The sequence below is a fragment of the Bos indicus genome, chromosome 1 (genome assembly GCF_029378745.1).
Source record: "Bos indicus isolate NIAB-ARS_2022 breed Sahiwal x Tharparkar chromosome 1, NIAB-ARS_B.indTharparkar_mat_pri_1.0, whole genome shotgun sequence".
Lineage (NCBI taxonomy): Eukaryota > Metazoa > Chordata > Mammalia > Artiodactyla > Bovidae > Bos > Bos indicus.
In genome coordinates this window covers 67,185,483-67,206,512 of record NC_091760.1, presented here as the reverse complement: position 1 = coordinate 67,206,512, position 21,030 = coordinate 67,185,483, and the positions used below count along the sequence as shown (strand labels likewise).

The 21,030-nt window shown below is 40.9% G+C and overlaps 2 protein-coding genes across 16 annotated transcripts in view; one reads left to right on the top strand and one right to left on the bottom strand.

The window, feature by feature from the left end:
• The window catches only part of ILDR1 (immunoglobulin like domain containing receptor 1), a 283,577-nt gene that overhangs the window by 168,955 nt on the left and 93,592 nt on the right, over nt 1-21,030 (top strand). The window lies entirely within an intron of this gene.
• The window catches only part of CD86 (CD86 molecule), a 66,872-nt gene that overhangs the window by 21,893 nt on the left and 23,949 nt on the right, over nt 1-21,030 (bottom strand). For all 8 annotated transcript variants that reach the window (XM_019955230.2, XM_019955063.2, XM_070798507.1 and 5 more), the window contains one exon: nt 8,725-8,774. In XM_019955230.2, the coding sequence (XP_019810789.2) occupies nt 8,725-8,774 (50 nt within the window). The remainder of the gene's footprint in view (nt 1-8,724; nt 8,775-21,030) is intronic.

Sequence of the window (21,030 nt, the reverse complement as noted above, 5' to 3'; positions counted from 1 at the left end):
GAAATGCAAAAAAGCAAAATGGCTGTCTGGGGAGGCCTTACAAATAGCTGTGAAAAGAAGAGAAGCCAAAAGCAAAGGAGAAAAGGAAAGATATAAGCATCTGAATGCAGAGTTCCAAAGAATAGCAAGAAGAGATAAGAAAGCCTTCTTCAGTGACCAATGCAAAGAAATAGAGGAAAACAACAGAATGGGAAAGACTAGGGATCTCTTCAAGAAAATCAGAGATACCAAAGGAACATTTCATGCAAACATGAGCTTGATAAAGGACAGAAATGGTATGGACCTAACAGGAGCAGAAGATATTAAGAAGAGATGGCAAGAATACACAGAAGAACTGTACAAAAATATCTTCACGACCCAGATAATCACAATGGTGTGATCACTGACCTAGAGCCAGACATCCTGGAATGTGAAGTCAAGTGGGCCTTAGAAAGCATCACTATGAACAAAGCTAGTGGAGGTGATGGAATTCCAGTTGAGCTATTCCAAATCCTGAAAGATGATGCTGTGAAAGTGCTGCACTCAATATGCCAGCACATTTGGAAAACTCAGCAGTGGCCACAGGACTGGAAAAGGTCAGTTTTCATTTCAATCCCAAAGAAAGGCAATGCCAAAGAATGCTCAAACTACCGCACAATTGCACTCATCTCACATGCTAGTAAAGTAATGCTGAAAATTCTCCAAGCCAGGCTTCAGCAATATGTGAACCGTGAACTTCCTGATGTTCAAGCTGGTTTTAGAAAAGGCAGAGGAACCAGAGATCAAATTGCCAACATCTGCTGGGTCATCAAAAAACAAGAGAGTTCCAGAAAAACATCTATTTCTGCTTTATTGACTATGCCAAAGCCTTTGACCATGTGGATCACAATAAACTGGAAAATTCTGAAAGAGATGGGAATACCAGACCACCTGATCTGCCTCTTGAGAAATTGGTATGCAGGTCAGGAAGCAACAGTTAGAACTGGACATGGAACAACAGACTGGTTCCAAATAGGAAAAGGAGTTCATCAAGGCTGTATATTGTCACCCTGTTTATTTAACTTCTATGCAGAGTACATCATGAGAAACGCTGGACTGGAAGAAACACAAGCTGGAATCAAGATTGCTGGGAGAAATATCAATAACCTCAGATATGCAGATGACACCACCCTTATGGCAGAAAGTGAAGAGGAACTCAAAAGCCTCTTGATGAAAGTGAAAGTGGAGAGTGAAAAAGTTGGCTTAAAGCTCAACATTCAGAAAACAAAGATCATGGCATCCGGTCCCACCACTTCATGGGAAATAGATGGGGAAACAGTGGAAACAATGTCGGGCTTTATTTTTCTGGGCTCCAAAATCACTACAGATGGTGACTGCAGCCATGAAATTAAAAGACGCTTACTCCTTGGAAGGAAAGTTATGACCAACCTAGATAGCATATTCAAAAGCAGAGACATTACTTTGCCAACAAAGGTTCATCTAGTCAAGGCTATGGTTTTTCCTGTGGTCATGTATAGATGTGAGAGTTGGATTGTGAAGAAGGCTGAGTGCCGAAGAATTGATGCTTTTGAACTGTGGTGTTGGAGAAGACTCTTGCGAGTCCCTTGGACTGCAAGGAGATCCAACCAATCCATTCTGAAGGAGATCAGCCCTGGGATTTCTTTGGAAGGAATGATGCTAAAGCTGAAACTCCAGTGCTTTGGCCACCTCATGGGAAGAGTTGACTCACTGGAAAAGACTCTGATGCTGGGAGGGATTGGGGGCAGGAGGAGAAGGGGACGACAGAGGATAAGATGGCTGGATGGCATCGCTGACTCGATGGACGTGAGTCTGAGTGAACTCCAGGAGTTGGTGATGGACAGGGAGGCCTGGCGTGCTGCGATTCATGGGGTCGCAAAGAGTTGGACATGACTGAGCGACTGATCTGATCTGATCTGAAGCAGTGATTGCTGTCTCCACCCCTGCCTCTGTCTCCACCTCACTGATGAAACTTCCCTGGCAAATGTTGTCATTGTCTTCCCCCCATTGTTAAATGCAGAACACTTTTTAGACCTTATCTTATCTGACCACATTGTTGAACACTGCACTGTCGGCTGCCTCTCCTTCTTGAAACTCCATTCTTTCCCAAACTCTGACATCCTGGTCAATTTCCTCTCATCATCCCTTAAGTAGTGACTAGGGCACGGATGGCTCTCCAGGAGTTTTCATGACTGAGATGATATTTCTGTTAAGACTAGCTTTGCTTTGATCTCATGCTCACTGTGGATCCCATATAGATATAAATACATACACAGTTATGTATATATATTATAGGTATATAATATATATAAAAATATATATTATATATATATTTTATAAAAATATATAAATGTATATTTTATATTTTATAAAATATATAACTATATTTTATATTTTATAAAATTTTATATTTTATATATTATAATATATATTATATATTTTATAAATATGTATTTTATATTATATTTATATTTTATATATAAAATAAATATTTTATATTTAAATAAATTTATATTTAAATAAATATTTATATAAAATATATATTATAATATAATATATTTTTATATATTTTATAAATATATATTTAAATATAAAATAAATATTTTATATTTAAATAAATATGTAATATAAATATATATTTTATATATAATATATATAAATTTATATTTATATAATTATATATTTATATTTATAATTATATAATATATATTTATATAATTTATATATTAATATAAATATATATTTTTATAAATTATATGTATGTTTTATATATTTTTATAAATATATATTTTATAAATATATATTTTATATTATATATATTATATATATAATAAATATTTTATACTTAAATAAGTCTCCCTACTTATACCCTTGTTCCCAAATCTAATTCCTTAAGCCCAATTGATCCTTAAAAATGCATCTCAGATAGTATAACACTCCTGTCCAAAAGTCTCTGATGACTTCTCATCATTCTGAAAATTATATCCAAATCCTTTCCCATCACGCTGAGAACTATACCCCAATCCTTCCCGTGACCTATGAAGTCTTATGTAACCTGGTACCTTGCAGACGTCTTCCCTTCACTTACTCTGCCCCAGCCATACACTGGCTTCCTTGTCAATCCTCCAAAAGGCCAGGCACACTCTATTCCAAGGCCTCACCACTTCAGTCTTTTTGCACAGCCAAAAAGACATTGCAGTCTTGAAATGGAGTTGCAGTCAAGGATTTGCTCCCTTCACCGGCCAGTCACACTCTTTTACATATTTGTATCTGTAGCCCAGGCACCTTTGTTTTGCAGTTTATTTGGGGCCTTGGGCAGAGGTCTTCAGAAGATGCCTCTGCTGAGGCTGCCTTATGTTTGGAGACATTTTCACCTTGCAGGCTTACTTTTCCCCAGCAGACCCAGTATTTCCATTCTGAGCCCTTCCCCCTCATCCTTCCTTTCCACCTCTCCCCAGGGTCCATAAAACTGCTGGAGCCTTTTGATCTGAGTGCCCTCAACAGCCTGAAGACCCCCATGTCTGTACTGATCTACTTGATTCTTGACTGGTCTGCTGCACAGAGAGAGAAAGAAATGAAAATGTGGAAAAACAGGTTAAGAGTTCAGAGGAGTTAGTCTGAGAAGTACTGCTGCTGCTGCTGCTGCTGCTAAGTCGCTTCAGTCGTGTCCGACTCTGTGCGACCCCATAGATGGCAGCCCACCAGGCTCCTCCATCCCTGGGATTCTCCAGGCAAGAACACTGGAGTGGGTTGCCATTTCCCTCTCCAATGCATGAAAGTGAAAAGTGAAAGTGAAGTCACTCAGTCGTGTCCGACTCTTAGCGACGCCATGGACTGCAGCCCACCAGGCTCCTCTGTCCATGGGATTTTCCAGGCAAGAGTACTGGAGTGGGGTTTCATCGCCTTCTCCGAGAGAAGTACTAGTAGTTCCTAAAAGAAGAGAATGGGAGGAATGGTAGAGAAACAATATTTAAAGAGATAAAGATTGTGATTATTCAAAACTGAGAAAGACACAAGTCCTTAGATCAGAAATGCATACTCAGTACCATGACAATAAATGAAGATAAATGACAATAAATCTGCACCTAGATATACTATGGTAAAGCTGCTAAACAAAAAATATCAAATACTTTTTCAAATTTACAAAGAAAAAGAGAATCATTCTTTAAAAAAAAAAAAAAAATGAAGAAAGAACACCTATAAAACAATGACAATTAGAATGAAAACTCCTCAGCAACCATAAATCAAATAAGACAAAGGGGGCAGTTACTTCTGAATGAATAAAACACACACATACAAATAAAGCAAATTACAGCATTTTGACTCACTGGACTAATACAGTTTCAAAAATTATAAAACTGAAAGGAACTTAGGAACTTGAGAAAGTGTGTATGAAACAATACTGAATAAAACATTCAGGGATTTGCATGTATATTGTGGTCACAACTATACATAACTATTTTTACTCTCTTGCCTGTTAACTTTATTGTAAGGACCAGAGAAGTGATTTTTAAATGGTACAGGGAGCTGAATACTTTTTAATAGAGACATCTACAGGGAGAAGGAATGAAAGAAAGTGAAAATGAAAAGAATGGGTAAATACTGTTAGAGGATGTTGAAAGAGTTTTTCGTAATTTTGAGATCCTGGAATTTGGCCCTATGGCTGGCAATGGCTATAAAGGAAGGGCTACAAGTGTTTTGTTTCTGTGAATCTCAGCATACCCAGGGGACTGAGTTGCATACTTTGGAGATGGTATTAAGATCTCTCACAAAGGAAAAACAAGCTACAATCTCTCAAACTCTTGCCTCTTTCTAAAGTAGTTTGTTTGCCATTGGAGCCTCTCTGTTACCTACAAATATCACCCCTGCTCTCAATCAACCCTATACTTACCCTATTCAGTGACCATCTTCCACCAAATTAACTTGTCAGACAGCCCATTCTCTCTGGAATCTACTAAACATTAAAATGATCCACTACTTCAGAAGTAAGATTCTCCCTACTGGGAAGCATACATGTATTTCAAAGACCCCTGAAACAGTACCTTAATTTTAAAGTAGTGACTCCAAAAGGAAAACCATGAGGCTTCATGACACTTCTTTGGGAATTTGGGAATTAGGTCTGAACTATCTATCCACCTCTGTGATTATAGTGACCACTATAACAGCAAGAGGAAGTGGGAGTCAAAGTAACCATATAAATATGCAACCACCCATATAGGAACCTGGACAAATCTGGGGGAAACAATAAACCTTTACACCAGATACAAAACGAAGGTTTGAGCCAATTTTATGTAAATCTTAAAAGTGAAGGAATAACCCCCAACTACTCCTGGTATATAAATTGTTCAACCAGAAGTATTGTTCAAGAGAAATGAGAAGCCCTAGGACCCAGAGAACCTCCAGACAATAAGAGAGCATCCTTCAGAAGTCAAACTAAGAAGAAGCTTCCTCCTGATGTGTAAACTATTGATTTCCCAAATACCACTCTGACTCCAGATTTAAGTATTACTGGAGGTGCTGGGATTGCAGCAGACAGAGCGGGACAGTTAGAGGTACCTTTGCTACTGGCAGCTCAACATTCCTTTAGCTTTATAAGCACAGATTATAATCTAAACACAAATTATAATCTAATAAATACAAATTAGAATCTAATTCTGCAAGAAGGCTGCCTTCTTGCCCTTTTAGGTTTCAAACTCTCATTCAATTTTTGCCTCATGGGCAGAGTCAGCAAACACACTGTCTGATTTCCATGACTAGGGGAAGACACAAAACATATTAGGGGGAAAAGGAGAAACAGAATTATTTCACTGCACTGTTTCATATCTGCTGTCAAATGAATTATTTAGCCCTGTGTTTTTGCTGGGTCAATTGCATCCCCTTTCTCCCTTTGGACGCCTGCCTATGAGCCTGTCACTGCTCACCAGCCCAGTAAGCAGAGATGTGCCCTGAGAAGGAAGATGAGATTCAGATGGATTCCTTTTCATTCTTTACATAAGAATGAAATCTGTTTTGTTGTTGTTGCTATTTTTAATCCTGTGTGAAGTACTGGCAATGTTATCTTCTAATCAAGTGTCACTGTCTTCTATCCCACTTTAAATTTGTACTGCCAAAAATATAACCACTATTCTCTCATCACCATAAAGCTTAAATGACTTCCATTTGGGGGAGTGAGAGGGAGAGGGTGGGAAGATTTGGGAGAATGGCATTGAAACATGTAAAATATCATGTATGAAACGAGATGCCAGTCCAGGTTCAATGCACGATACTGGATGCTTGGGGCTAGTGCACTGGGACGACCCAGAGGGATGGTATGGGGAGGGAGGAGGGAGGAGGGTTCAGGATGGGGAGCACATGTATACCTGTGATGGATTCATTTTGATATTTGGCAAAACTAATACAATTATGTAAAGTTTAAAAATAAAATAAAATTAAAAAAAAATATTTAGAAATTCAAAAAAATAAAATAAAATAAAATTTCAGTATTGATAACTCTTTTCAGAAGTTAGGAAGTGTCCAAGCAGTTTCAAATGCAAAGCCAGGGCAAAAGTGACACCTGGACTCAATTTTGGTAAGGTTTCTCAGTTTTATTTTCACTTTCCATACGCAGAGTCAGAAAGTTTAGGGGGAAAAGGGGTAAATGATATCTCAATTCAGACTTTTCTGAAAATTTGTCTTTAGGCCATTTTTTTTCTTCCCTCCCAAGTCATAAGACCTGGGGCTGGTCACTGTATGAGAAAGACCAGGGCCCAAGCTGTAGGGACAGCTAAGGTATTGACTGCAGGGAACTTGGAGGATGTATTTGATGGGAAAATTGTGAACTTGACTGAGGCACAAGCCACATGATCTATCAAACCTGTTTAGGTGCCCAAGGGACAAATCCTACTATTATGGACAGTTCCCTAGAAAGAGTTAGGAGAAGTAGCATCATGTCAAGATGAAGTGAACAGATGCTGTATCTATACTGCTGAGTATGAATTCAAGCTCTGCCACTTATTAGCAATGTTGTCTTAAGCAAATTACTTAACCTCTCTGGGCTTTAGTTTGTACATTTGTAAAATAGGGAATCATAACAAGACCTAAAGCAGAGTTATGATGATGTTTAAATGAGTTAATATCTATAAAATGCCTAGAACAGTACCTGGCACAAAGTGTCTGTAAGCAATACATCTGTGTGCTTGTCAAATAAAACAATTAGAAGTGGGATGGGAAGAGGTTCTTGCTGGATAATGTTGTCCAAAGCTTTGCTTCAACCCCTTTCTCTCTGCCCCTGCTCACACATAACTTCTACCTTCCCAAGAGTTAAAATAGCAAATCATATTGGTCCTGGGAAGTGAAAGCTAGTATTATGACCTTTAGCCCATCTGTAGATCAGGTAACATGTCTATAGCACAGACACAGCAAGCTCCAGGGTGCTAAGCAGAAAGCACTTCCCCAAAAGCCTGTCCCAGCCAGCATCGATCTGAGGGAGACTCTTTGTCAACCACAGCAGGATGAGGTCAGTGGCCAAGGGTCTTATGTGTGGCCACGGGAGGAGGTGAGCTCATGGCCAGTCTAGTTAGTTAGGGGCAGCCTGTGTTCTGCTGCAGTCAAACAGCAGGTGGGCTACCCCTCCCCCGTCTGCCCCACACCAGGACCGGGACACTTCCCTCTCAGTGCCCAGGGTGGGGAAGACAAGCCGCAGGAAGGGGCTGGGTCAGGAGAAACCAAGGGCATCCAGTCCCAAGATGGGTGGCAGGAACCTTGGCCAGCCCCAGTTTACAGAAGAAACTAAACTCAGACAAAGCAGCAAACAGGGAAGGTCTGAGTTTTCTGAGGCCTGACACTACTAAATTTATTTTGAGTGGAGAAGGGCTCTTTAAGAAAAAGAATACAGAACACAAAACAAAATGCCCATGGCCACTGCAACATTGCTCAGCACGGGGAGAATGTGGCAGAGAGACAAGTCAAGAAATCACAGTGGAAAGAGACAGTGGTCTTAACTTATTGTAGTTAAAATATCTTACTAATGAAAACTTTACTAAGACCTAAGACCCATGACCACACTGTTAGGGCTCCTCCTGAGGTCTTGGAGTGGTTTGGAAAGAGCTGTGCAGGTGAGAAGCCCTGAAGCTTAGCCCCTTAGCTTGATAGTAAATCAGCTGATATGATTAGCTGAAGGGCATTTAATCAGGTGGTTGCAGGGCTGGGTGCCTTGATCCTCCCAGTAATAAGTGCCAACTATGTTCTATGGGTGAGAGGTGGGGAGAAGGACAGGGGAAGGAGGTGGTGGGAGAGGAACAGTTGAGAAGAAGAAAACCAATGATGGCTGGTAGCTGGAGACTTTTAGAAGCCAGTTTGTCATTTCCCAAAGGTGTGAGAATGCCAGCAATGGGAACAGAGGAGCAAAAGAATTAAGCTTCAGGCGTGTCAGAATAGGGACCTTCCCGTAGCTCCCTGGGCACTGCTGGACAGTCCAGTCTGCCCTCCTCTGTGCATCTAGAACCACAGGTGTAAGATGGCAGAAGGCGTGGGCTCCATCTCAGGTTGGACCCGCCATCAGCTGAGATACCTGTTCTCAGTTGTGATGCTTCCTTCTTCTTCATGAAAGTCTTTCTGGCTTGTGGTCTTGTGTACACTGAATAGAAAGTGAGTAAACCCCATCAAGTCTCAGGCCCCAGCTTGCAGCTCAGGTTCACGGGGAGACAGTAGGAGGATTCTAGGACTTTATAAAGCCAAAAGTGTGCTTACCAGAGAGCAGGAGGGCCATCACGATTAGAGTGTTTCGCAGTCCCATGGTGCTACAGTTAAAACAGAGAAGATAAAACTCGATTAGAAAACGAAACCAAAAAAGTGACAAAGTGGAGTTTGAAATTCACTTCGGCCCATGGGTGGGGCAAAGATGATACAGTGTGATCATCAAAACCATTTTCTTTTTCTCCTAACCCTACAGACATACCCTATTTCCCAGCCCCCACCCCCACACAAGTAGGCCATGTGACTGGGTTTTGACCAGTGGAATTGTGAGCAGAAAAGATGGGCGTTACTTCCAGGTACCACAGCGCTAAAGCCTCTCTCTTGCCTCCATCCCCTGCCTTCTTTGATGCAGAGGATCCAGAGGAGCAGTCCAAGCAGCCAGAAGATGGTAAAGCCTCACTATGAAAGAAGCTGATTGGCTGAACAAATTAATAAAACAGCTCTTAACACCCCACAGTGATCTGTATTGGACTGTGATGTGAGCAAAAAATAAAATTTTGGTGTGTTAAGTTAATGAAATTTTGGGAGTTGTTTACTGCAGTAGCTGAGAAAGAAATGGCAACTCATTCCAGTATTCTTGCCTGGGAAATCCCATGGTGAAAGAGGAGCCTGGTAAGCAACAGTCCATGGGGTTGCAAAGAGTCAGACACAACTGAGCAACTAAAACTGCAATAGCAGCATTATTATCTTGACCAATAAATGGGTATGGTAGGACAAATAGAAAGTATTTATGGCTTCCCTGGTAGCTCAGTTGGTAAAGAATCTGCCTGCAATATGGGAGACCCTGGTTCAATTTCTGGGTCGGGAAGATCCTCTGGTGAAGGGATAGGCTACCCACTCCAGTGTTCTTGGGCTTCCCTGGTGGCTCAGCTGGTAAAGAATCGCCTGCAGTGCAGGAGACCTGGGTTTGATCCCTGGGTTAGGAAGATCCCCTGGAGAGGGAAAGTTTACCCATTCCAGTATTTTGGCCTGGAGAATTCCATGGACTGTATAAGTCCATGGGATCTCAAAGAGTCACATATGACTGAGCAACTTTCACTTTCATGTTTAGAAATCAATTTTTTTTTTTGGCTTCCCTGTGGTTTTCAAACAGTAATGTGCATAAAAATTATCTGGAGGATATGTTAAAGCAGATTCCTGGGGCTTTTCCACAGAGATTCTGATTAGTAGATTGAGTGAAATCCATGACTCGCAAACTCACAGATGATAGTGTTGCAGTGGGCTCCTTAACCACTTTGATAATCCTGTACTAGAAAGTGAAAGGGAAGTCGCTCAGTCGTGTCCGACTCTTTGCGACCCCATGGTCTGTAGCCCACCATGCTTCTCTGTCCGTGGGATTTTCCAGTACTAGAGTGTTCACTTAATCTATGTGATGGAGCCAAGGAAAACGATAAGTATTGCTCTATAACCTCCATGCTCTCTCTTTTCTTTTCCTGCCCTCCATCTTTCTTTATTCACCCATTTACCCCAACTTAGACCAAAAGGCTGTAGAGTGGCTTATAGGGAAGCATAGAATAGGGAAGATGACCAACATTACAAACAGGGGAAAAGCAAACCAAATGCAGGAATACAAAATGGAGTCAAGTACAATGCCAAAGCTAAATGCTTACCATAGAAATCTGCCCACTTTGTATGGTATGGGTCACAAGTTTGGCTTGTTAACTTTTTAACAGCTAAGGTGAAAAGGAAAATCTAATTGGTGAATCAATTTCCAGATCTGTCCATGAGATAAAGATAAACCAATGCTCAGATGAAAGTATACAACTATTCCTGATCCAATAGCAGATATTTCTTCCCTGTGGGTGATTTGTCTAGAATCCATCCTTGATGCCTGTGGGTTATGCTAGACACCCTTCCTTTCCTTTTCCATAATACCCAATGTATGACTTTAGGCTGAAAGTATTTGTTATGTTTCTTTCCTTCTGGACTGTAACTTCTTTTTTTTTTAATGAAAAAATTTTAGTAGATCATACCTGCTCATAGTACTACATTTGAAATATAAGGGCAATAAACAGTGGAAAGCAACTCCCTGCCAGCCTTGTCCCCTAGCAGTTTGACTTCTCCCCATAGCAATAAGTGGAGTGACCACTATTACCTGTTAGCAGTTTCTTGCCTCTACTTACAGTTATTTGAGACAAAGTGAAATGAAAACTGAGACCCATTTTTTTTCATTTAATTATAAAACACAAATGTTAGCACACTATAATGCAGTTCTGCACACTAACCACTCCCTTGGAGATTTTTCTGTGTCCACACATACTGGGTATCCTCATTCTAACAGTTGCATAGTATTCTGGTGTTTTCAATCAGATGTCAATAATTTACTTTACCAGCCCCTATCAATAGACATTTGGGTTTTTCCAATCTTCTGCTGCAATGAAGAACCTTGATCATATGCCAAATCATATATGTGAGAGTAAGCTATCTTCCTAGGAGCAGAATGGCTTGACCAAAAAGTTAAAAAGCAAATTCAATTTTAATCTTCACACATATTGAAAAATTGTTCTCCCCTAAAACTAGATGCTTACGCTCCCACCAACAAAATCACAGCATGAATGTCCTTATTTTCATATAGATTTTGCCAACAAAGATTTCTAATTTGTAATCTTTACCAATCAGTTCGGTTCAGTTGCTCAGTCGTGTCTGACTCTTGGCAACCCCATGGACTGCAGGACACCAGGCTTCCCTGTCCATCACCAACTCCCAGAGCTTGCTCAAACTCATGTCCATTGGGCCAGTGATGCCATCCAGCCATCTCATTCTCTGTCGTCCCTTTCTCCTCCTGCCTTCAATCTTTCCCAGCATCAGGGTCTTTTCCAATGAGTCAGTTCTTTGCATCAGGTGACCAAAGTATTGGAGTTTCAGCTTCAGCATCAGTCCTTCCAATGAATATTCAGGACTGATTTCCTTTAGGATTGACTGGTTGGATCTCCTTGCAGTCCAAGGAACTCTCAAGAGTCTTCTCCAACACCACAGTTCAAAAGCATCAATTCTTTGTTGCTCAGCTTTCTTTATAGTCCAACTCTCACATCCATACATGACTACTGGAAAAACCATAGCTTTGACTAGATGGACCTTTGTCAGCAAAGTAATGTCTCTGCTTTTTAATATTGATCTTTACCAATGGGGAAGGTTAAAATGACATCTTATTGTAATTTTTAAAAAAATCCTTTTTTGTTGTCATGAAAATATAACTTAAAATTTCCCATCTTACTCATTTCTAAAGTGTATAGTAATATTAAACACATTTACATTTGTTGTGCAATCATCATTACCACCCATCTCTAGAACTCCTTTCATCTCCAAAATTTCATCTTGAAATTTTGTACCCATTAAACACTAACTCCACACACTCCTCCACTCCCTCTGTCCTTGAAAAGCATCATTCTACCTTCTATGTCCGTGAATTTGACTACTTTAGGCACCTCATATAAGTAGGCTCATACAATGTTTGTCTTTTTGTGTCTGGCTTATTTCACTTAGCATAATGTATTCAAGATTCAAGCATTTTGTAGCACGTGTCAGAATTTCCTTCCTTTTTAAGGCTGAATAATATCCTATTGTATGTAAATGCAACATTTTGTTTATCCATTCAATTGTTGATGGACATCTGAGTTGCTTCCTCTTTTTGGCTGCCTTGAATTATGCTATGATCATGGGTGTACAAGTTTCTCTTCAAGACATGGCTATCATTTCTTTTGGGTATGTACTCTAAAGTGGAATTACTGGATCATATGATAATTCTATTTTTAATTTTTGAGGGAACTGATTTGTAGGAGCTCTTTTATATTTAAAAAATTAGTGCTAATTAGTGAACAATTTGGAGAAAGCAATGGCACTCCACTCCAGTACTCTTGCCTGGAAAATCCCATGGACGGAGGAGCCTGGTAGGCTGCAGTCCATGGGGTCGCTAGGAGTCGGACATGACTAAGCGACTTCACTTTCACTTTTCACTTTCCTGCATTGGAGAAGGAAATGGCAACCCACTCCAGTGTTCTTGCCTGGAGAATCCCAGGGACGGGGGAGCCTGGTGGGCTGCTGTCTATGGGGTCGCACAGAGTCGGACACGACTGAATGGTTTAGCAGCAGCAGCAGTAAACAATTAGAAAATTTGTATTTTGTGACAGTAAGTTGCAAATATATTCAGTTGCCAAAACACATAGTAGGTGTCCAATCTGTGCACCTCACGCTCTCTCCCAATTGTTCTGCCTTCCTTCCAGTGATTTTAATAAGTTTCAGAACACAGACACTATCTGTTGGGCCAAAGCTGACACCAGTCAGTGGTAGAATCTGGAAAAATAATTCTCTTTTTTAAAAATTGAAGTACAGTTGATATATAATGTTGTGTTAATTTCTGGTGTACATCAAAATGATTTAAAAGACGCTTACTCCTTGGAAGGAAAGTTATGATCAACCTGGATAGCATATTCAAAAGCAGAGATATTACTTTGCCAACAAAGGTTCGTCTAGTCAAGGCTATGGTTTTTCCAGTGGTCATGTATGGATGTGAGAGTTGGACTGTGAAGAAAGCTGAGCGCCGAAGAATTGATGCTTTTGAACTGTGATGTTGGAGAAGACTCTTGAGAGTCCCTTGGACTGCAAGGAGATCCAACCAGTCCATTCTGAAGGAGATCAGCCCTGGGATTTCTTTGGAAGGAATGAAGCTAAAGCTGAAACTCCAGTACTTTGGCCGCCTCATGGGAAGGGTTGACTCATTGGAAAAGACTCTGATGCTGGGAGGGATTGGGGGCAGGAGGAGAAGGGGACGACAGAGGATGAGATGGCTGGATGGCATCACTGACTCGATGGACGTGAGTCTCAGTGAACTCCGGGAGTTGGTGATGGACAGCGAGGCCCGGCGTGCTGCGATTCATGGGGTCACAGAGTCGGACACGACTGAGCGACTGATCTGATCTGATCTGATATTCTTTTTCAGATTATTTTCCATTATAGTTTAGTACAAGATACTGAATATAGTTCCCTGTGATTTACAGTAGGACCTTCCTGTTGATTTCATACATAGTAGTTTTGTATCTGTTAATCCTAGACTCCTAATTTATCCCTTCACCTCTTCTTCTTTTGGTAACCATAAATTTGTTTTCTATATGTCTGTTTCCATTTTATAAATAAGTTCATTTGTATCATAAAGATTCCATATGTAAGTAATAGCATATGATATTTGTCTTTTCCATGTCTGAGTTACTTCATTTAGTATGATAATCTCTAGATCTATCCATGCTGCTACAAATGGAATGATTTCATTCTTTTTTATGACTGAGTAATATTCCACTATATATATATATATATATATATATATATATATATATATATACACATACACACACTACATGTTCTTTATCCACTCATCTGTTGAACATTGCTTCCATGTCTTGGCTACTGTAAGTAGTGCTGCTATGAACACTGGGTACATGTATCTTTCTGAATTAGAGTTTTCTTTGAATATATGCCCAGGAGTGGGATTGGTGGATCATAAGGTAAAGGAGTTCTCTATTTGATTCTTGTGCACTTCATCATCCTAAATCACTACCAATATCCTATTTATCATAGATTCTGAGGACTGTGAACCCTGTAAGTCTGAACTCCTAGTTAGTATAAAAATCTCACACTGTTTGCAAACCAAGTATCAGTATGCTTGATGCAATCAAAGTTTTTTTTTTTTTCTTCCCTGGGTGATGTGTCAAATAGGACACACCATCAAAATTATACTTTGGTATAAATTTAATGAATCACCTTTAATTCAAATAATCACATGAAATCTGTATGGTCGTGGGAAATCCTGGACAGATGGTCCCTGTAATTCATTCAGTGGGGAGGAGCACTGGGTCTGAGAAGGACATCAAAATTATTTTTTGCTTCTCTATTTGGAATCTCTGTCTTCTCCTGGGTGAAAAGCTGCCTCTCCTTAACTTCCTCTCATTGATACTGGTATCATTCTCTCAAACTTTGCAGAATAAGCCTAACAGAGAAAAGAGAATAAGCCTAAGCCTAACACACTTCTATCAAAGCCTTTTATGGATTTTGGGGGAGAGAGATCATGTTTGTCCTCAAAATCCTGCCCCAGCAGTGATATTCCTAATAAACTTCCCTAACATTAACTTAGAGACTGCACACCCATCCTGACCAACACTTTAGATACCTGGTTTACCAGAGGCCCTATTAAAACATAGGGCTAAAACACTTGAGTGTCATGATACTCTTTTATACAGTATAAATGTATAAAAATATACTCTTTTATACATATGAAAAATTTCTCTCATCTCTAGCCATGGAGTGTGTGTGAGGGGCCAGTTTTCTTCAATGTCATTGGCTATGAGGCAGAGCAGAAATGTCACTGCTCCCTGTGCAATGAACTCTTAACCACAACTACGAGTCACGACTTTCTCCAGAGGGCCTGAGAAGTAGAAACTCTAGCTTTTGGAGGGAGAGAGCAGAAAGGGGATTGGGAGAGGAAAGAACCTAAGAATTTACAGGGGAGATTCTCTGTGAGGATATTTCTGTCAGTTGTGAGCAGAATGGGTAAACTGGTCAAAAACCTAGAACAAGTTTCAACGTTCTATTTAGCTGGAGGTTCACCTTCAAAACTAAAGAAAAGCACCCATCAGACACTACTTTCTCTCACTTTACATACCTGGCCATCATAGAATGTGAGTGAGAGTCAACTCAATGACCAAGTATATTATTCCTCACAATAAGGTGAGATTTTCTTTCCCCATGTTGCAAGTAAAGAAATGGAGTTTCTTCCCTGCATTCTTTTTCATTTTATTGAGATAACATTGGTTTATAACATTTTTTCACATTTACAACATTATATTTCCACTTCATACAACATCATATTTCCATTTCCGTATACAGTACAGTTTGCTCGTCACCAGAAATTTAGTTTCCATCCATCACTCATTGTGTTATTTTTGACTCTTGTATAGTTCCTTTAAAAGTTCCAGTTGGTTTCAGATGTGCTGTTGTTATTGCTTAGTCACTCAGTCGTGTCCAACTCTTTTGTGACCCTGGACACAAAAGCCTGGACGGTAGCCTGCCAGGCTCCTCTATCTATGGGATTCTCCAGGCAAGAATACTGGAGTGGGTTGTCATTCCCTTCTGCATCTTCCTAAACTGGGGATTGAACCTGAATCTCTTGTATTGGCAGGCAGATTCTTTACCACTGTGCCACCAGGGAAGCCCCAGGTGTGCGTTAGGAGCAAGGAAAAAAGATTTCAATTCTACCCACTCTCAGGGTAGCAAGGGAACAGCACATCCCTGGGGCCATGTGTGATGGCAGCTCCTGGAATCAGAGTGTGACACTCAGGGGACAGGCTGGCTAGATGTAGGATGGACCACAGTGTCCCTGTGTATCAGGGACATTTCTGTCCTGAGCTGCCATTCAGTCCACAAATATTATTTGAGCACCTATTATGTGCCAGGCAGAGAATGCTTCTCTCCACCCCAGCCCCGGACAGGTAATGAGTTTGCTGGCCTGGGCTGACCTCCAGACACATGTTACTGTGTTTCAGCTAAGCCTCACCTAGAAGAGTTCTGGGAACTACGTGCATTGGAACAGAACAAAGGGGATTAAGAAGAGTTCTTTTATGTTGCAAGTCTGCAGGAGGATGTGGGATCTAGCTCAGGCGAAAGGCAGTATGCAGATATGGCGAAGTGGTGTTGGCCAGTCACGGGGTGGGACAGGGGAGTACACATATGATGGCTCGGGAAGTGAGAGAAAGATTCCAAGGCAGAAGTTGGGGAGCAGCAAAAAAAGTTCCCTATTTCACTACTTTGTCTAGAATATTAGTGGTGATCAGGGCACCAGGAAAAATGCTGATAGGTTTCCTGGTGTCTAAGGAAGGTTGTTCATTGAGACAGTCTCATGCAAACATGTAGTGAATTTACTCAGTGTCAGGCTTTTTCTAGAGGTTGTGAGGGAGTATAAAGATGTGCAGGCCTTGATCCCTAACTCAGAGCTAAAAAGAAAAACAGAGTGTCCACAAATACCTACCATTCAAGCTCCAGGCCAGCATGGAAGGTGGACTCATTCATCTCCTCCCAGCACATATGAGAGTCCTTCTCCGAACAAAGCAAAAGATGCCATAATTTCCATGGAGGGAGGACTAGGTTGGCCTCAGCCCAGGTTCAGACCCCAATCCTTTGTTTTCTTCCAGCTTGTACTGTGGCTGGCCCAGCAAGCGTGCTGGATGGGCACTGCCAGCTGAGTGAGAAGACAGTGAAAGCCAGGAGCAGGACAAGCCGCCCAGGGCCTTGACTGGCGTCAGCGTGACACGCTGTGTCAGTCACTTCTCAGGGCACCAGAACCGGAAGCTCTACCCTTAGAACAGCTATGATTACCTTGGAGGTCCTTGGAGGAATAGGGTAGGCTTATTTCCTTTTTCACAAAGTTTCTGAACTGCAAAATAAGAAGGTTGCTGGGAATTGACTGTATCTGAATTTTAACTTCTGACAGGGTGTCTCGTGATATGCTTGAGAGCAGTAGAGAAATGTGGGGATACATATTCATACAGATACTTGGCTGTGCCCCTAGGTTGTTCATTCATTTAACAAATATTTTTGGAGCCAGGCCTTGTGCGAGGTGCTGGGAATAGAATGATGGGCAGAACCGGAAAGGACTCCTCTTGCTATAGTTGCTTATAGGTTAGTAGATGAGCAGGATGATGATCTTACAAATAAATGTAAAATTACAATGATGACGAGTGCTACAGAGGAGAGCTTCATGGTGCTTGGAGGGCCCATAATAGGTCTAGTCTAAATTGAGATTTGAAGAATGATGTGATAAGTTAAAGATGGACACATATTCTTTGCTACTCCTCCCTCCTACCCCTTTGTGACCTCTAATTTCCTCTCCTTGAGTCTGGGCGGGCCTTAGAGATTTGTTTGACCAATAGAGTGCACTAGAAGGGATGTTTAGGACTTCTGAGGCTAGATCAAAAGAAGCCTTGCAGTGTCTGTCTGTCTTGGAATGTGGGGCTCAGAGCCACTATACAAGACGTCCCACTACTGAGACCACCATCATGGAAATGCCACGTGTAGGTGTTTGAGTCAACAGTCCCAGCTGAAACAGCCTTCCAGTCATTTCTGCCAAACCACCAAACATGGGAATAAAATCCTGAATCCTTTAAATCAGAGGTCAGCAAACTGCAGCCTGAAGACCAAATCAGACCACCACCTATTTTTACAAATAAAGTTTTGTTGAAATGCAGCTATAACCACTATAATTATTGTCCTTGACTGTTTTTTGTACTGCAGTGATAGAGTTGAGAAGCTGTGACAGAGATCATATGGCTTGCAAAGCTGAAAATATTTTCTATCTGGCCTTTTATAGGAAAAAAAAAAATACTGACCCTTGCTCTAGATCAGCACCGTCCAATAGAAATATAATGCAATCCAAATATGTAATTTAAAAATGGCTGGTAGCCACATTAAAACATTTAAAAATAAATAGGTGAAATTAATTTCAATAAGATATTTTATCTAATCTAATATCTAAAATACTATTTCAATATGTGATCAATATAAAAATTATTAATGACTATTTTACATTATCTTTCCTGTACTAAATCTTCAGAATCACCTGGGTATTTTATATTTACAACACATCTCATTTAAGATGAGCTACATTTCAAATAATCAGTAGGTATGTGGCTAGGGACTACTGAATTAGATAGTATACATTTAGACTAGCCCATTCATCAGCTAAGTGACCAAGTTGATGCCATGAGGACCAGAAAAATCACTCAGAAGGCTGCCAAAACTTCTGACTCACGTGTTATGAGAAAGAGTAAAATATTCATTGTTCTAAGCTGCTAAGTTTGGGGGCAGTTTCTGATGCATCAATAGGTAAGCAGAACAGATTGAATAGGTGCTAAGTAAGTGAAGGTTGGTGGAGTGACTTAGGAAATGCTAGGCAATGGGACCAGCACGTGCAAAGGCACTGAGGGCACATGAGAGAAGGTTGATGTGGATAGAGGGGTGGAGGGCAAGATTGAAGAGGTCAGCAAGGGCCAGACGATGCTTATCTTATCGGTCAGTTAAAGATTTTGTTCTTTATTCTGAGAGCAACATGAACAGCAGAGGAGTGACATAATCAGGTTTGCATTTTGAAGATGATTGGCTACTTTGTAGCAGATGGATAGTACAGAAGCCATGGTAGAGGCCACCAGACCAATCAGTTGGCTATTGTAGTCATCTAAGTGAAAGAAGATGGCTTTTTGTTGTAGGTTGTGGTGGCAAAAGTAGATAGAAATGGATAGGTCCAAGCAGAATTTAGGATTATAACCAACAGGATATGGTGATGGATTAAATATGGGGGATGAGAACAAGATATTGATTGATTCATTCACTCACCAACTATTAGGAATCATTCTTGTTTAATAGGCTGATACTAGGTGGGTACTGTGGGGCTCTCTGTGTTTTACTTTCTCATTTTTACATGTTTAGTAAAACTATGAATGAAAGCACAGAAGTCATACTTCTGCTTTCAAATGTGCAGATGTACATAAAAGTGTGCACAGGAATAAGCCAGATAGCTATTGGTCAGTTGGTCAGCTGAAAAGAGAGTCTGATACTAGCATGCCACATCTCAGGGTACACATAAAGATCTACACTTAAGTGAAGTAGAATAAGTAGAAAATAGAGAAGAGCTTATCTGCAGTAAATATAAAAGTCATACAAATGTTAGCGTGGCAGGGCTAACCAAAAGTTAATTTGCTCTTAGTGTAGAATGTGGTCACTGTGCTCTGTGCTAATCAGACCACATCATTTGTGGTATCACATTCAGTGAGGTCTGTTATACTTGAATGATCATGGCAAATTAGAGTTTATCAAGGGATTCACCAGGGAATAATGAAAGTATGTCAAATGAGGAACAATCGAAAGGCCTGGGGGTAACTAACTTGAAGCAGAGAAACCTGCAAGTGCCCAAAGCTGTCTGCAAATATTTAAGGGCCCTCCCACAGGAAGACACTTGCACTGTTGTTAAAGGGACAGTAGTTCCAATACTGAAAGATACAGGGAGCCAGATCTCAGCTTCAGGTGATGAAGAACTTTGAATAGAGTGCTACAACCAAGGCCTGGATTTTCTTGTGAGCACCAGAACTGCTCAGGCAAAAGTAGAGTAATAATGAGGAGGAGACATTTTAAAAGAGATTCTTGAATTGAGTGGGTGGTTGAACTGCATAACTTTTCTTAAGTTTTCCTTGAAGCTGCTCATTACATTCCCAGAAAGGAGGAAAAATAAGGGAGAAAATCTGGACTCACCCACCTTTCCAGGGAGAAAATCTGGACACACCACTTTTCCCTACCCCCACCCAATTTCATTCCTCCAAGTTTTAGCAGAGTATATAGTCGCAAAGAGTCAGACACAACTGAAGTGATTTAGCACAGCACACATAGTGTGGTGGTCTTCCCAGGCGGCACTTGCGGTAAAGAATCCACTTGCCAGCACAGGAGACACAAGAGACTCAGGTTCGATCCCTGTGCTGGGAAGATCCCTCGGGCATGGCAACCCACTCCAGTATTCTTACCTGGAGAATCTCATGGACAGAGAAGCCTGGCAGACTACAGTCCATAGGATTGCAGAGAGTCAGGCATGACTGAAGCGACTTAACACACACACACACACACACATGCACACAGTATGGTACATTTAAAGGATCCCAGGTCTGTGGAGGACCTTCTCAGTTGACAAGTGGTCCAAGGTTTCAAAAGAGATAGAGAAGTAATCCTATGGTCCAGAAGGGTGGGGTAAAGACGGTGATATCTAACCTGGGACTTAAAAGTAGGTCAGTTTTGGTCTCAGAACTGTACCCTGGTGACAGGAACAGAGTGAGCTAGGAATGTTAGTGCTTGCTGGAGAAAGTCAAGTTCAGTTAGAACAGAGGAGGCTTCTATTCCGTGCTCCCAGCCCACTCAGTCTGATTCTCCCACTCCAGAGAGCTGTCAGCCTGGGCCATTGCATAAGAGGATCTTTCTCAGAGAATTTCCATCTTCCTTTCATATTAGCAATTATTTATTGTCCAGAACTTGATGTGATGGCCATCTGCCTTTGTCCTTGAAAGGCTCTGCAAGCTTCCAACAATTCTTCCCCAGACGGCCCTTCAGATAGATTCCTGCGGAAGTACTATCCTAGGCATTCAGTTAATGTGGCTCAGGAAACTACTGCCTCCAATGAACTACTTTGAAATGTTTGATTGCGTTTAACTGGATACATATTTCAGCCGTATTCTTGAGGTACACACACATGTATAAGAACAGGATAGCTGAACATGGCCTAGA